We start from the raw sequence: 15468 nt of genomic DNA, 5'->3' as shown, positions 1-15468 counted from the left end.
CTATCACTTAGATGAGTTTGGTGTACAAGGTAGCCTGCATGTCAGGCATTCAAGGGAGAAGGGGAAACTAGAAGTGTGTCTGAACTCCTAGTTTTCTTCCCTCCCTACGCTTTTGAATGTTGGTGTAATTCAATGCTGGTGGATTGCAAAAGAGTAAGTTTTATGAAAAATAAATCAACCTTTACCAGATTATAAAAAGAGCTTACATGGTAGTGAGGACAGCCACAGCATAAGCATGAGAATATCAAAACCTTGCATTCTACTTATGTTTATGCTTATGTCATTATTGTGTCCAGTGAGAGCCATGGTTTTGCACATTTCTAAAAGTAGTACATGATGGTCAAGAAATTTCAATGTCACTTCGTTAAGAGAATAGGATCTGTTGATATGTACCTAGAAAACAAAACTGCTACCAGTGTCAAAGGTGTCAATTTGCATGGAGTTTATGGTAAATTTATTATCGAGGCATTTTTTAAATATATATCCTCTTTCCAGCTGAGGTAAAGTATTATCCAATCAGTGTGTTTAATACTCTTGTGTTTTGATGACAACTTGCTCAGTTAAATAATATCAGGCACGGTAGATCTCATTGTTAATAACAAAGACTGTTTCTTTCAGATAGATTGCATGTCTTTGCAAAAGTCCAGTCACTCAATTTCCAAACTGTTTGAATCCACAGATTCTGGATGCAACATGGATGTAATCATACTCAGAACATAAGGAAAGTTGCAAATATTTGAGTCTAGTGGTTAGCTTGGATTTCCATTCAGTGGCACATTGAATTCTGTGAACTGTGAAAGCTTTCCTTTTCCTTGGGTTGTTGTCACGGGCAGCTGACTCTGTGTCCCATGGCAACTTTGACACCATTGGCAGCAAAGTGCACCAAATTGTAGGCCACAATATTGGTACCATTGGAAACAAGGAAACAAAATTGCCTGTGGTAACACCGTACAGGTGAACCTTGAAGGTTATTTTAATAGGGAAAGGGTGGTGAGGGGTGGAGGTCACTTACCTGATGACTGACGAAGTGTCCGTGACGGATTGTTTCAATTTTCTAAATCAATGTTTCTTTAGTCCAATACCATCACCCATTGTTTTCATTAAGCATTCTGAATGTTCTCTCTACCAGGATACTACATGCATTTAATCATTCTTGGAAGCATGAAATGAGGCCCAGACTGCTTTATGATCTGTGAAACATGTTTCTAAAACACCTGTTTAAAGTTTGGACCATTTGACGATAATCATCATCTGGCAATTCATTTAATATCAGTGGCTCATCGTTAAATGATGTTGATGGAATACCAAGGTCATCTTACAGATCATAGTTGTCATTGAGATCTGGATGTAAATCCTCAGTACCTTCAGCTTCATCTTGTAGTTCAATGTTCTGAAATCAAACAGGTTCTCATTGCAGTCAGTAGTGTTTAAATGTTGTTCAATCTCATTAAGATCTCCACTGCAAATAGCATACTTCCTCATTTGTTTATCTATTTCATCTTTTAAAAATATATAATGTTCTTGATAGGAAGAGTAGGCTCCTATTAAATCATTTTCTTCATTTCTCCATGAAGCAAAAAGCATAATAAGTTCACGGTAGTGTTCTTCTGGGTGTGATTTTGCATTGAACCAAACACTTCTTATTATTCTTGGCACTGAATGCTGCTTTGGATTTTCTTGTTTTTCAGCTCTTTTGGCCTTATCAGCACAATCCAAAAGATCGTCGTCATTGTTTTCGTCCTCACCTAAAGTTTCTAGTGGGAGGTTGTCTGTATCAATTGTTTTTGATTTCTTCTTAAATTGCTTTTGACATGAGTCATATAATGCAGCCCAATCAGCTAGTGACACATTTTCATGGTTGGCTGGTCTTTGTATATACCTGTTTAAGAGACCACCAGAGTGAATTTCTTCTGAATCATCATCCATTTCTTCAATTTCATTCATTGGTTTCAACAGGTGCACTCTATCCTCAGGAGGTGAAGTGTTGATAAATATCACTTTTCTGGAACTTTTTCGCACTGGCAGCTGAAGTACTGTGTAAACTGCTTCCTGGGCACATCAAGAACATACTATATATCCATATTTGCCCTCCAAGCACTCAGACAAGCACTACTGCAGTTGTTCCCACTCAACTCATTAGGATTTCTTTTCAAAAATATGGTGGGAGAATTGAGACTTGAACGAATAGCAAGATAGTAGTTTTGCTCAGAGATGTCCAGATTAGTCAGCAATTGGTCAAGCGAGATGTCTTGACCTTCCTTCATGTCATTTAGATGTTTACTGATGTTTTTCCAACTATTTTTATGTTTTCTAATGTCAGTTTCAGAGACATCATTGCCAAGAGGGTGTAAAATACTTGTTGACTTCATCGGTGGTTGTGGAAAATTAAACCTGCATTCAGCTTTTGACTTTATATGACAAGTTTGACAGTGCCTGTGAATTTGTCTGTTGACAAGATGCTCCAATTCTGGGTTATCATCTGATTTTTTACAAGTGATTATTTCATCAATAAGTGACGTGACAACACTGTCATCGTCACATCCATATACTGGTGCATCTTCAAGCCATATCAGCATGTGAATGTGAGCTGAGCCTCCCTGTTGATATTCAACTCTGTAAAACCAGTCTGTAATTTTTCCTAGTGGGGTAGCCCCACTCAGTAAAAAGTGTTCTAAAAAATGATTAAATTGATAATCAAAATGTCGCGCACACATCACAGGATCACTCTGAATCAACCTAGACTTTTCCTCCCAGTTCAAGTTTTCTAGTTCAGTATCCGAATATTCTTTATCGTCAACAAGTTTACCAAGTATTCTAAGTAGGTGTATCCACTGTGTTTCAGCTGATGAAAAACTACAAAACAAAGTAGCAGGACCAAGTTGTCTGATCATTGCAAAAATATCTTTTTTGGCCTTCTCAAAATATTGAGGTGAGCCTCTAAGTTGTTGCTTTAACTGACCAGCTGTCAGAGCTCTGTCGTTTCCCTTACATTTCCTCAAAGCTATTTGAGATTTCCCTAAAAGTATGCTCATTTGCGACTTTTAGTTTTGAAAAATATTTTCCACACACATAGCAGCTCTTTGATCTGATCTTCTTAATTCTGATTTGAAAATATCACTGTAGTGAACATTTACTAGTCTTTCTTTATTTTCTGGCCTTTTTTGACCAATAAATATTCCTGGATAAGCTAATTCTTCGGAATATTTACCTCTAAATATACTTAAAGGTGTAATGCCTTCTCCAGGGGCAATGCCATAAATTTGTTCCCTTTCACTGTCCTCAAGGAAATTGGTGGCAGTTAACATAGTATCAGTTACACCTGCAGGAATTTCTGCGTCATCTTCAATCCAATCATCAATATATTGCTCAGTTTCAGCATCATCCCCAATATTATTTACATCACTCAGCTGATTATTAACTTGTGAACAGCACTGACTGGTATTTTCATTTTTAGGTAAGTTCATACTTAATCTATGCACCCTATCATCACTAAACGATACTCCACTTATTAGCCACTTATTAGCCACTTATTAGCCACTTTCCTGCTTGCACAATTTTATGTGGTGTTACATTTAAAGACAATTCATAGCTTTTATACTGTAATCGTCTCTTTAATTAAACTTTAATTGTTCCACTTTCTTGAGGCAACTGTGGTAACATATTGACAGTATTGTTAACATCTGCAGGTACATTTACAACATTTCCTTTTATTTTAAACTGATTTCCTCTTGGAGCTAGCATAAGGTTTTAAAAGGCTAATCTAGGTGCCAGAAGTCTGCTCTCCGATTCATTTAAGTCAAAGAAGTCAGGTTTAACTGGAAATGACATCCCATTCTTAATTGCACAGGTAGTATTTTATTTTTTTTGTAAATGTTTGTAACAAGACTGAGAAACCCACTCCATATCATCAACACTCAATTTGCTCAGTAAATATTTTATTACACTAGGATTACAAAGTCTTAGTTTCTCAGCAGCAGTAACACTGTGTTTGTACCATAGCTGATCACAACAAGAACAAATGTACATTGGACCTTCAGACACAGCAGCATGAAATTTTCTTACTTCGTTGGTAACGGTTGTATTTGCAGTTTTTTTTTTTCACACATTTATGTCTATTCACCAGCCTCTTTTCTCGACATTCAAGAGGTTCATTTCTAGTTTTTTCTTCCTGATATTAACATTGGTGTCTTAGTCTCTTTTCCCTACATTCAGCAGATTCATTTGCAATTGTCTTTTTCTGATATTTACATTGCTTTACCATTCTCTTTTCTCTAAGTTCTGGAGATTCATTTGCACGAATTTTCCTCTTGTATTCACATTGACATGCCAGCCTATTTTCCCTCACCTCTGGGCTCTCATTTAACCTTTTCTTTTTCTCATATTCGTGTTGAACAATCAATGGTTTGCTTACTTTGCATCTTTCATCCAAATGCTTTCTTTTCTGATAGGTTCTTCTGGGCTAGTTTGATTACTCAAGAATAAATTTCTGTTGATAATTCTCATGGACATGTTCTACATCAGGTTGTGTATCACTAATCAGAACCCCTTTGATTTCAAAAGGAACAGTGCATGTTTGTAAGCAAGAGAGTTGCAAATATGAAATAAGGTTTTCAAGTCCTTCAATGTTGAGCAAAGTACATGTCCCATATGAATGAGGCACTCCATGTAAATCCCTTGCATGAGAATAAAAAATGTTAAAACTTTGTAACAGTTCTGAATTTCTAAAAACTGCAACTGCATTAATGCCAATAGTTAACAAACAACAATTGTAATCATGCTGAGAAAAAAGCTCTGTGAGTGCATTTTGAAGAGTCATAAATGGGCCATTGTTAGATGTCAGAAACAAACTTCCTGTTACTGACTCACTGTATTGTAATGCATACACTTTGTCAAAAATTGAGACAAAGGCTGGGACCTCAGTTAAGAGCAAACAATCATTTGTCCGCACAATAGATCTTATGGTACTGTACAGGTTATTTCCAGTACCCAAAATATTATTCAAAGTGGAACAACTCCATAAATTAATATCTTCTATATGATCGTAAATAATAGCAGTGAGTGACATTGCTACACATTGCTTACCAGCATTTTCATCAAAGAGTACTTCATTTCCTTGATTGTAGTCAGCACATACTGTTCTTGTCGAGTTAATGACTTCAAATATTGTAGGACCTGGATTTTCCTCCACATCATTTGCTTGTCTTATAATCAATGGAAATTGATTGCCAGAACATGCACCAGCTCAGAACACTTCACAAAGTGGAAAACAAAAGGGAGAAAGGAGGAAATCAGAGAAACAAGGTTTGTGTTCATGCTTTATCCTTTGTGAGATACTCAATGTAATTTTAATGTTTTAAATCCTAACTAACCCTTCCATGTCACTTTTTCAGCCAAGAAACCCACACCTGCCAAAAGTGTAAGACTACAGAGGAGAAAAAGCTAGAGCTGTCACTTCTTTGTCAGAAGCTGAATGATATTGAGGAGTCCATTCTAGTGGCAACACCAGAAAGCAGTACTGAAAGAGTGAACGAAAAGCATATCGTGGATGGCTTGTCCGAGTCTGATTGGTCAGATGATGACAGTGAGAACTCTTTAATGGTTATCCCTACCCCACACCAGGGAAACCTATTACAGCACCCCCACTTTGGAGGGAAAAGGCCAAAAACAGTAGGCCCACCTCTCAAATGTATCAATGTTTTGTGCAAAGAAGAAAAACAGAAGAATGATGATGAAATACTCCGGCTTGAAGAAGAGGTGCATATGTTGAAAGAAGAGCTCTGTAAGTAATAAATAGCAGCAGTGTTAATACACTCCTAACAATAAAATTGTAAGTTGCTATTTGCATTGATATGTTTCAAACAGTCAGTCAATATACATTTCCAAACACAAAATATGGGGATCATGGATTTGCTTATTTCTTTAAGACCAATTTAATCATAGTGGAGCTCCGGCGGAGCCCCATACCCATGTAGGGAAGAAAAGGAAACCCATGAATTGATTTTCTCATGGTTATCATGGCTAGCGGTATTGCTCGTGGGCGCGTACGCACGACGACGACGACGACGACAACGGAGTCGCGCAAGAGGGCGGCCATACTCCAGCTAATAGGTTGACAGAGACATGCACCCTCAGTTGGTAGCGGGTGAATGCCATTTTTCTTGGCAGGATTTTTAAAGAAAAACGATAGCGGAGGTTGATTTAATATTTTTAAGACAGGGTTGCGCCGAAGCAAAAGGCAGAAAGCAAGAATTAACAGGCAAAGAAGTAGCGAAGAAGATCGCGAAAAAGACTGAGCGGGCCAGTGCTGGGGAAGGAGGCGAAACAGTACTGAACAATGCCGTGAATTATAGCTAGTCAAGGGCTAGAGAAAGGAGGTGAAATAATACCGAACAGTGCCGTGAACCAAAGCTAACAAGGGCTATAGAAAGGAGGCAAAAGTACCCAACAAATTGATTCAGAAGACTGCCGAACTCCCCATGGCCAAGTTCAAAATTCGCGCGAACGTGATGCTGTGCAGCCGTGCAAGAAAATTCAAAAGTCACCTGATTTGGTCTGGTGATGAACATTAGAGAAATCAAACGTACCTGAGTGTTTTAGAGAAATTGCAAACAGTAAACGTAGCGGAAAGAAGTGGTTGATTCGTTGATCTATCGAAAATATAACTTCAGTTTAGTCTTCACAACTTTTGCTGCAAGTTTCTGCCTGGAAGATTTACACTGGCCGAACTGAATTGCCAACTTGCGGTAAGTGACTTTTGTTGTTGCGTTTGGTATGAAAATTAACAAGTTTCCTCGGCGATATAAGCTTATTTTCAATTGGAATCCATTAAAAGTCTTCCTTATTTGAAGCCATGCTGTAAGAGATTTTAAAAATTGCATCGTTTTAATTTCGCTCGTCTCTAAACAATAACACGTGGGTCGCTTTGGAGGTTGCTGTAAGTTGTAAACAAGTTATGTTTTCTATCGATTTTTGTCGTCAATTTAAGCTTATAACCTCCCATCTAAAAATAAGCTTAGCCAAAATCGTACTTGTAAACACGGCCGGGCGAGTTTTGAAGTTTTCTCTGATTTAGTTAGCACTGCCGCTTCGTAGACTGCTAAAATTTGTTCTTCTGTTGTTGAAAACTGAACCAAGAAAGGTCTACAAACCATTTTAAGCCGAAGCGAACAGGATTTGCTAAATTTACTTTTGTTCCTATGTGAATATTTGCATATTGTGTGATTACAAAGTATGGAGATTTCCTCGTTTTGTTAGTTCAATTTATTCGGTTTGGCGAAATGCTTTTGTGAATTCCGAGGCTAAATTGGTTGAAGACTGGTAAAGCTACTGCCAATAAAATGACTGCATAGCTAAATTAAGCCGTCGGCAAAAATACAGACTCTCAGTAATATTCAACTTTAAGCGTGAATAATTTTTCAACTTAAACAAATTAAGCAAGCTTAAACGAATTATCTTTATCCTCTCTTTTATTCGGTCACCGTTCATTGAAAAGGGATTTGCTGTTGATACTCGAGCTCAGTTGTAGTGATGTGCATCTTGTGTTTATAATGTAGATTTCCTCGTTTTATTTTGTTGTCTGTCCAATTAGTTCGGTTTGGTGAAATGCTTATATAGTCCAAAATGTCGAGTAGACGATTATGCATGGCAATCCTGTCTGCAAATAAAGCTCTGCTTTGATTTTGATTGGCTATTTCATGTTATTTGTGCCATTGCTTTTGGTTGGGGGTACATGGACCGTATTTTGTTAATAAGAGGTTATTCCCCAATGCGGTATTTACACTTAATATGGAAATGTTCCAAAAAAGTGAGATAGTACTAATTAACTCGGTAAATTGAACAGTGTAATAGAAGTTCTTGCCCTGACCATTTCTCAGTAATAAGAATAACTTTTACATACATATATACACAATTTAGTTGGAGAGAGTGTTCTCCTATCTCCACTCTCTCTCTCTTTGCTCTCTTCTTCACACTAATTTTTTATGTACTAACTTATTAAATGAATGCCACTAACTGTTTTCTTTGTTGTGCATGCATACTCTTTTGCTGGGCGAAGAAAGTTTCAGTTTCTTCCTGGCTGTACAGTTTCCTTTCTCCTGTCCTGTACCAATTTGTTTGTGATATAACTTTGTGAATTCTCTATTCTCCTTAAATTTTATCTCATCAGGTTGATAGAATGCACTCTCCGAGTGTTCCATCATTGTCTTCAGTCGCTACAATTTTCCGGAAAAAAGCAATAGTTTTCTTAATTTCCTTTTACTTTGTGTTAGGACTTTTTAGCATGCCTGTAATTGGCCCATGGGCATTACGGGAGAATAATTTTCAAGTAAAGAATTACATTCGTTTTAGTGTTGAGTATTTTAAATTGTTATGAATTAGGCATTTCTTTTTATTTTTCATATTTTTTATTTTAGTCGCACGCAATGTTTTATGGTTTTACCAAGGTATACCATGTAAATGTAAATAATGCACTGGAATTGGTCAATCAGAGTGTGCATTATATCGGCTTTAAACACAAACCACATATTATAAATGACTCACATGTAAATGATATTTTTATTACAGAGAACTGGACAGGGCAAGAACTTCTCCTTCTTTTGTGAATTTATATATTAATTCCTCTCAGTGCTGTCAAAATGTCTCAGGAACCTTCATTTCTGATAATCTATTATTTTCCACCATACCTACAGCACAGAAGCTCACCAAATCCTAACTGATAATTAACATGTGTGTATCTCTAGCCTTTGCTGTGTGCTACATGTATATTCTGGTATCCTGCCTTAACTGCTAGGAAAAATTTTGGCAGAGCTGTTTCAACAGTTTCACTTAAATTGATTTCCAGTAACAGCGCTACATGTAGCAGTGTTATTGTATAAACTTAGCATTAAAATCTGACATTTGAACGCCTCCTTTGCTAAATTAGTCATGATTTAATTGTTATCACTCCCTGTGAATTCATAGAGATTCCGGAGGCAAATTATAACCTAATGTGGAAGTCCTGTCTTCAAGAGAGGGAAAATGACACAAAAGAGTTACAATGAAAGTAAAGAGAATTGTGAATGTTGATATGGTGTACATTATACATCATGTAAAGGTATTTGGTGAGTGCCAAAGGCATAACATTTCATGTATTGCTTTTTCAGGACAAATTATATAACAGTGACGTTTTAAAAGGTGTGATCAGAAAAATAATGAGTACATTGTCCAGGCAGCATAAGTTTATGGACAGCATATGCAGACAGTAAGAGGAACTGTAAGCACTACCATGTAAGTTAGTTTTATGCTTATGACTTCTTGTTCTTGAATTTTGTGTCATTTCATCACAAGAATAGGTAATGAAAGATGCAATAGTTGTTGCAATATATTTTTGAAGGAAAACTTATAAGTCTGCCAATGCTGGATAACAGCCATGTGTAAACTGAACGTGAAGCAAACAATATGTTAAATATGGGGCAACCCTAAAACCCAGAAACCGGAATCTGGAATCTGGAACCAAAAACCGGAATCCAGAAACTGGAAACCGGAATCCGCAAATCAAAGAAAATAAGTTCTTCAAATACGTGAAAATTGTTTTGCTTAGCTTTTCGACTGTAAAAGTAAGTTGCCAAGTAAAAAGGACCTCAAACTTAACCTTTTTTGAAACAAAAATTCCCCGTCTGTTGAAACTGTGCAACCGTTATTTTTAGTGAGGGCTATGATCATGAGAATCTCAGTAAAGTGCGTCTTAATTTTATACCAAGCACCTCGAGAGTGTCTAAAATGAGCTTGCTGGTAATTGCCATTTTGTTTAATAAGTGATCTTCAATTTACCGGAAGTATAAATTTATCCTTTATGTCTAGTACATACTGAACAAGATAGAAAATGTCATAGAGAACAGGATATCCATCAGTAGCAGCCCCCTGTACATTGACGGTCACGCCCCCCAATTTCGAAGTCCAAGGGCTAACCTGTCTGGTCTAAATATGAAATTTGATTTTTCCAACAGATACGAGACCAATTCCAGATTAACACAATTTCCACACTGATACTGTGACAAATCAGCATTTCATATTCTTGGCGGCCATCATATTAAAACAATTTGTAGAAATGTTGCACACTTACTTCCGTCTGCTTCTCACTTGCTGACAGGTCAGACCACATGCTGTTCAAAGATGCTAAAAGACTGCCAGAAACTCACTGCAATAGCCTATAATAGCTTGTTGTTAATGTGCTGCTCACCAGTCTTCTCAGAGCAATTTGATCTAGACAAAAACCGGGCTCTCACCAGGGCCAGCTTGAACAAAAGATGGGTAACTTAGCCTATGAGCAGGCTCTCGTGTTTGGGCTGGGGGTGTGAGTGGCAAAGCCGCATGAAGGCTCTTGGTGACATGCCAATGCAGAAAAACACTAGACACCTATTTAGCCTGCTCAGACAATAGAGACAGATACTAGAGCCTGCTCGCAGGCTATGAGTAACTCTATCCACCCAAAAAATCAGTAACCCTGACTGGATAGTGATGTACCCAATGAATAGCTTTATGCAGCTTTTGAACAACGGGGCCAGATATATAGCTAAGGGTTGTTCAGAACTAGTCAATAATTTTTTAGCAATAACAGTCTGTGGCTGAAGTAAAGCCAAGAAAACAAATAACAACAAAATGATTTTTCCTCATATTTATTTATTAGACATTGCTGAAGTGAATTATTTGTATCATCATTCATAATATCTGGATTCCAGATTCTGGTTTTTGGTTCCGGATTCTGGATTCCGGATTTCGGTTTCCAAATTCAGTGTTTTAGGGTTGCCCCAGATGATGTATGTGCATATGTTAATCTTGAATAATCTGAAATTTCAGAGAGTTTAAAAATATCATATCATATCTGTGATGGTTCTGAGGTGGAGGGCTGTTACATGTACATGTAAATGTCTCATGCATGATTTTTCACTCATTATGCTTCAGGTGCAAATAGTTTCTGTATCTGTTGATGTGCAACAATCTACACCAATATTTCAACCTAATAATGTACAGCTTATATTAATTAACCAAATTATGCTGTTTGTTTTTAGTTGGCCAGTGCTACTACATAGTAATCTGATGTTGAAGGGCAAACATGCCCAGTGTCAACTTGTCAAATACATGTATATGAACTGGCCAGACAGTGTAGATTACAAAATTCTCTGAAAGGTAAGATGTTTCTTAAACATTATTTTGTAATTAATGATTTCTCAGACATTGTTTTCTTCAAGAAAAGATTCATACCCCACATGGAGGTTTTTCTCTATTAGAGCTCTTGATTCCTGATACTTTAATTTGGAATTGCTAAAGACTGGCCATGAATGGATGTTGCGTGTGAATATCTTCTGAAACTGCACATTCATTCATTCAGTAAGCAAGAACATCAGTATTTATCCTAACAAACTCTGATTTTCTTCTGGAAGCTGAACTCATATACAGTTGTACAGTTATATGTACAACCAAACAGCCTGGATGACCCTGTGATTGGGACTGTGCACATTGTTGTAACCCTCAATGTTCCAGTTTCTTGTTTGAAGCAAATTGCGTTTGCTCTCGAAATCAAGTGGCGAAGTTCATAACAGTTATGTAAGTTTGCTTTGTATTTCAGGGCAGAGCCTGCCACAGTGAAAGTTGGAGTACCAACCCCTAGCATTTGATTCACTACTAACACTCAGTAAACAACTAACAATGAAGTACACTGTATATCAAAGAAAGGAATTACGTGCCTGTTCCTGTCCGTCAATATATGAACAGTTTACAGATGGGGAGCCTGTATTAAAACATCAAAGATTTTCAAAGCAACCATGGCCTGGTGAGATATTTCTGAGGAAATATAAATTTAAGGTCCTTATGATTGCTTATCTTCACCTTGGGCTGACACCTTGCCGTGGTGGTGAAGCTTGTGTGTCTCCATGACCCAGAGAGCTGTGCCGGCGGGGACTTTGTTCCCTGGCAGGTCTAACCATGCCGGATTGGTCGAAGGGTAGAGGCCAGACGAAGAACAGCCCCTGGTCCTCCAGGTTGGGGGTTGGGCGGCGGGCTGATAACCCGCTCCCAGAAAATGCTATTTATTACAGAAACCAAAGCTAGAACTACCACTGCACCCTATCGGGAAGCAGGGGTAAAAGATGTTAACACCCGGTTGGAACAACGTGCGAAGCAGCGAATGACGCATAAACCGCCGACGAAATTGCTGTCGCCAAAAGCGTGTGTGAAGATCGGGCAATGGAATGTTAGGACAATGTTTGAGACTGGTAAGTGCGCACAGGTGATCAAGGAGATGCAGAGGTATGGTATTAGTATTCTAGGAGTAAGTGAAATGAGATGGAACTCTTGTGGGAAGTTGAGGGTAGCTACAGGCGAAACTGTGCTATACTCAGGAATGGATGAAGGTGAAAATCATGAGAGAGGAGTTGGCTTTATTCTGTCCAAAGAAGCTGCACAATGTCTGCTGGAATGGGAGCCAGTGTCTGAGAGGATAATCAGAGCCCGGTTCAACTCGAGGTGGCAGAAGGTTACCATCTTGCAATGCTATGCCCCAACAAATGAGGCAACGGAGGAGGTGAAGGATGATTTCTATGACCAGCTACAGATGGTTTTGGAGCAGGTGCCATGTAGAGATGTGAAGATCGTCATGGGAGATATGAATGCTAAGATGGGAATGGATAACACAGGCAGAGAGGAGGTGATGGGTAAACATGGAGCAAGAGCTGAGATGAATGAAAATGGTGAGAGATGGGCGGACTTCTGTCAGGCAAATGAACTGGTAATCGGTGGAACGCTGTTCCCCCATAAGGAGTGTCACAAGCGGACATGGAGGTCTCCTGATGGTGGTATTGTGAATCAGATCGACCACCTGGCATTTAGCAAGAGATGGAGGAGCTCACTGCAGGACGTTCGCGCGATGCGTGGCGCAGACGTTGGGTCAGACCACCACCTGTTGATGGCAAAAGTCAGGCTAAGGATTGCCAAAGTGAGAAAGGGGGATAGTGGCCGAGTGCGTTTTGAGGTCAGCAAGCTGAAAGATCTGGAGGTTAGGAACGCATTCAAGCTAGCACTGCATAACAGATTTGAGGGTCTGCAGCAGTTGATGGAGGAGGAGGAACTGTCAGTGGATGATGAATGGAGGCAGATTGAACAAGGTTATGTGGAGACCTGCGAGCAGGTGCTGGGTAGGGCAAAGGCAAACAGGAAGGAGTGGATCAGCAAGGAGACTTGGGAGTTAATCGAGCAGCGAAAGGTGGCAAAAAACACCATAAACATGGCCAGAACAAGAAACCAGAAGAGAGAGGCAAGTAAAAGATATCAAGAGTTAAATAGGGAGGTGAAGAGGAGGTGTAGGAAAGACAAGAGGGCGTATGTGGAAGCAGAAGCTGAGAGAGCTGAGGAGGCTGGAAAGAGAGGTGATGCAAGGACTTTGTACGAGATCACTAGAAAGCTAAGTGGGAGGATCCAGAATACTTGTAAGCCAGTGAGAAATGAGGCAGGCGTGTTGCTCAGGACAGCAGAGGAGGAGATGCACCGGTGGAGGGAGCACTTTCAAACAGTGCTTAACCATGAGGAGCCGATCAACCCACCAGAGGTGGAGCCAAATGACGAGCTTAACATCAGGACAGGTCACGTTACACGTATTGAAATCAAGAATGCTATAAAGAAGTTAAAAAACGGGAAGGCTGCAGGATGTGACAATATTCCACCAGAGGCAATTAAGGCGGGAGGGGACACATCAGAGGAGGTTCTCCTGGGCCTCTGCAACAGGATATGGAATGAGAAGATACCAGAGGAGTGGAGAAAAGGTCTGCTAATCAAGCTGCCCAAGAAAGGTGATTTGAGCTACTGTAAAAACTGGCGTGGCATTATGTTGCTGAACATGGCAAGTAAGGTGTTTTGCAGAGTGATCCTGGAGCGCATTAAGATTGCGTTGGACAAAAAGCTGAGAGAGGAGCAGGCGGGCTTTCGAGCAGGTCGAAGCTGCACGGATCAAATAGCAACACTGCGGATTATTATAGAACAGAGTATCGAGTGGCAGTCCTCCTTGTACATCAACTTTATCAATTTTGAGAAGGCCTTCGATAGTATCAGTAGAGATGTTTTGTGGAGGTTGTTGCAGCACTACGGGTTGCCTGACAAGATAGTCACCATCATCAGAGTTCTCTATGAGGGTTTCTCTGCACAGGTGGTACACAATGGACAGAAAACTCAACCATTGGATATGAGGACCGGGGTAAGACAAGGCTGCCTGCTATCTCCCTTGCTGTTTCTGGTCGCCCTGGATTGGGTGACGAGGACAGCCTTTGACAGGAAAAGAGGTATTCAGTGGACCTTTACGACATCATTAGAAGATCTTGACTTTGCCGATGATCTGGCCCTACTGTCGCACAGAATACAGGATATGAGGGATAAGACACGAGCCTTGGAGGTACAAAGTGTGAAGGTAGGCCTGAAGATCAATGCCACCAAGACAAAACTGATGCGTATTGGTACCAAACGTGGTGATGTTGTGTCGGTAGCTGGGAAGCGGGTTGAGGAAGTGGATGAGTTCACATACCTTGGGAGCATTGTAGGCAAAAAGGGAGGCACTGACGAGGACATTCAGGCACGAATTGGAAAGGCAAGACAGGCATTTGTGATGCTGAGACCAATATGGCGATCCATGGCACTAACAACCAAGACCAAGCTGAGAGTCTTTGGGACAAATGTGAAGGCGGTGCTCTTGTATGGTTCTGAAACTTGGAGGCTGACCAAGGGATTGGAGCAGAGGTTGCAAGTGTTTATCAATAAGAGCCTGAGGAACATCTTGCGGATTTGGTGGCCTAGAAAAATCAGCAACAAGGACCTTTGGAGTCAAACAGGGCAACGACCGATAGAGGAAGAGATAAGACAGAGAGCTTGGGGCTGGATCGGCCACACACTGAGGAAACCAGATGGACACGTAGTCAAGAGGGCACTAGAGTGGAACCGACAGGGGAAGCGAAAGAGAGGGAGACCCCAAAACAGCTGGAGGCGCACGAGAATGGCAGAGTTGGCGGCAAAGCATGTTACGTGGAATGAGGCAAAAGGCACTGTACAAAATAGGGTTAGGTGGCGCGCGCTAGTTGAGGACCTATGTTCCACTTAGGAACGAAGAGGATTAAGTAAGTAAGTAAGTATGATTGCTTATAGGCATTGATTTTTATTGTAAACAATATCTTACTGAGTGTATTTTTCTTGTGTACTAATTGTTGTAGAACACAGAGATCACTGTTATGACAGAGATATTAATTTGTGAAAAGTTCTATAAACAAATGCATCTGGGAACAAATTAATTTATCATGGATGCAGCTTCTGAGAGATCCCCAATATTAATGGAACATACACTGTTCATACATGTAAAAGAGTTCAGTAATTCATTACTTATGATTGTAATGCTTTGTTTGGTTTCTCTGTATTTACAGACAACTTGATGGGATTATAAATTCTGCACCAAGTTCATTG

The 15468-nt window shown here is 39.6% G+C and overlaps 2 protein-coding genes, 1 long non-coding RNA gene and 2 pseudogenes across 3 annotated transcripts; 3 read left to right on the top strand and 2 right to left on the bottom strand.

Annotated features, from left to right (window-relative positions):
- Positions 1-1804: 1804 nt before the first annotated feature.
- Positions 1805-3032, bottom strand: LOC149115597 (uncharacterized). The gene has a single exon (XM_089285082.1). The coding sequence runs from the start codon at positions 3030-3032 to the stop codon at positions 2070-2072; it is 963 nt and encodes a 320-aa protein (XP_089141208.1). The 3' UTR covers positions 1805-2069.
- Positions 1805-5190, bottom strand: LOC149115596 (uncharacterized; annotated as a pseudogene).
- Positions 5191-11080: 5890 nt separating this feature from the next.
- Positions 11081-11708, top strand: LOC149115595 (uncharacterized). Its single transcript, XR_016206099.1, has 2 exons — positions 11081-11163; positions 11603-11708. It is a non-coding gene; the product is annotated as an uncharacterized LOC149115595 (long non-coding RNA).
- Positions 11709-12055: 347 nt separating this feature from the next.
- LOC149115594 (protein CFDP2-like) lies at positions 12056-12938 on the top strand. Its single transcript, XM_089285703.1, has 2 exons — positions 12056-12722; positions 12862-12938. The coding sequence occupies exons 1-2, from the start codon at positions 12056-12058 to the stop codon at positions 12936-12938; spliced, it is 744 nt and encodes a 247-aa protein (XP_089141829.1).
- On the top strand, positions 12914-14041 carry LOC149115593 (uncharacterized; annotated as a pseudogene).
- The last annotated feature ends 1427 nt before the right edge of the window (positions 14042-15468 follow it).

This window comes from Orbicella faveolata, unplaced genomic scaffold, assembly GCF_042242905.1.
Source record: "Orbicella faveolata isolate gen_17 unplaced genomic scaffold, um_ofav_v1 contig_13, whole genome shotgun sequence".
NCBI lineage: Eukaryota > Metazoa > Cnidaria > Anthozoa > Scleractinia > Merulinidae > Orbicella > Orbicella faveolata.
Note: the sequence above shows the minus strand (reverse complement) of the source record. Positions and strands in the feature narration are given on the sequence as shown.

What these genes read in the sequence shown, in the direction of transcription:
- LOC149115597 (XM_089285082.1), bottom strand. Translation starts at nt 3,032, where the DNA reads ATGAGCATACTTTTAGGGAAATCTCAAATAGCTTTGAGGAAATGTAAG.
- LOC149115594 (XM_089285703.1), top strand. Translation starts at nt 12,056, where the DNA reads ATGCTATTTATTACAGAAACCAAAGCTAGAACTACCACTGCACCCTAT. An exon ending in AGCTGAGATGAATGAAAATG is followed by an intron (nt 12,723 to 12,861) that starts GTGAGAGATGGG and finishes CCTGGCATTTAG; the next exon opens with CAAGAGATGGAGGAGCTCAC.